The sequence below is a fragment of the Phaethon lepturus genome, unplaced genomic scaffold, assembly GCF_000687285.1.
Source record: "Phaethon lepturus isolate BGI_N335 unplaced genomic scaffold, ASM68728v1 scaffold25554, whole genome shotgun sequence".
NCBI lineage: Eukaryota > Metazoa > Chordata > Aves > Phaethontiformes > Phaethontidae > Phaethon > Phaethon lepturus.
In genome coordinates, this window is record NW_010532933.1 from 27,026 (window position 1) to 27,252 (window position 227).

The 227-nt window shown below is 63.0% G+C and overlaps 1 protein-coding gene across 1 annotated transcript in view; it reads left to right on the forward strand.

Moving 5' to 3' along the window:
* Positions 1-216, forward strand: part of CDK12 (cyclin-dependent kinase 12) — a gene marked incomplete at its 3' end in the record, with an annotated part of 27,113 nt that extends 26,897 nt beyond the window's left edge. The window contains exon 16 of the mRNA XM_010285028.1: positions 46-216. Coding sequence (XP_010283330.1) covers positions 46-216 — 171 coding nt within the window. The remainder of the gene's footprint in view (positions 1-45) is intronic.
* Positions 217-227: the final 11 nt, after the last annotated feature.

Consider the following 227-nt stretch of genomic DNA (forward strand, 5'->3'; position numbering starts at 1 on the left):
GACCCAGCACCTCCGCTCCGCCAGAGGCCCCGTCCCCATACACTCGGTCGGGCAATCTTTTACAAAAGCCGAGGGGAGCAACAACACGCTGGTACATCCAGAGGCCAAAATTCAAAACTACGGCGAACTGGGACCGGGGAGCGCCGGTTCCAGCGGGGCAGGAACAGGTCACAGCTGGGGTGCCCCAACCCAGGCGACTTCTTCTTACGGGAAGGCGTACCGCGGGC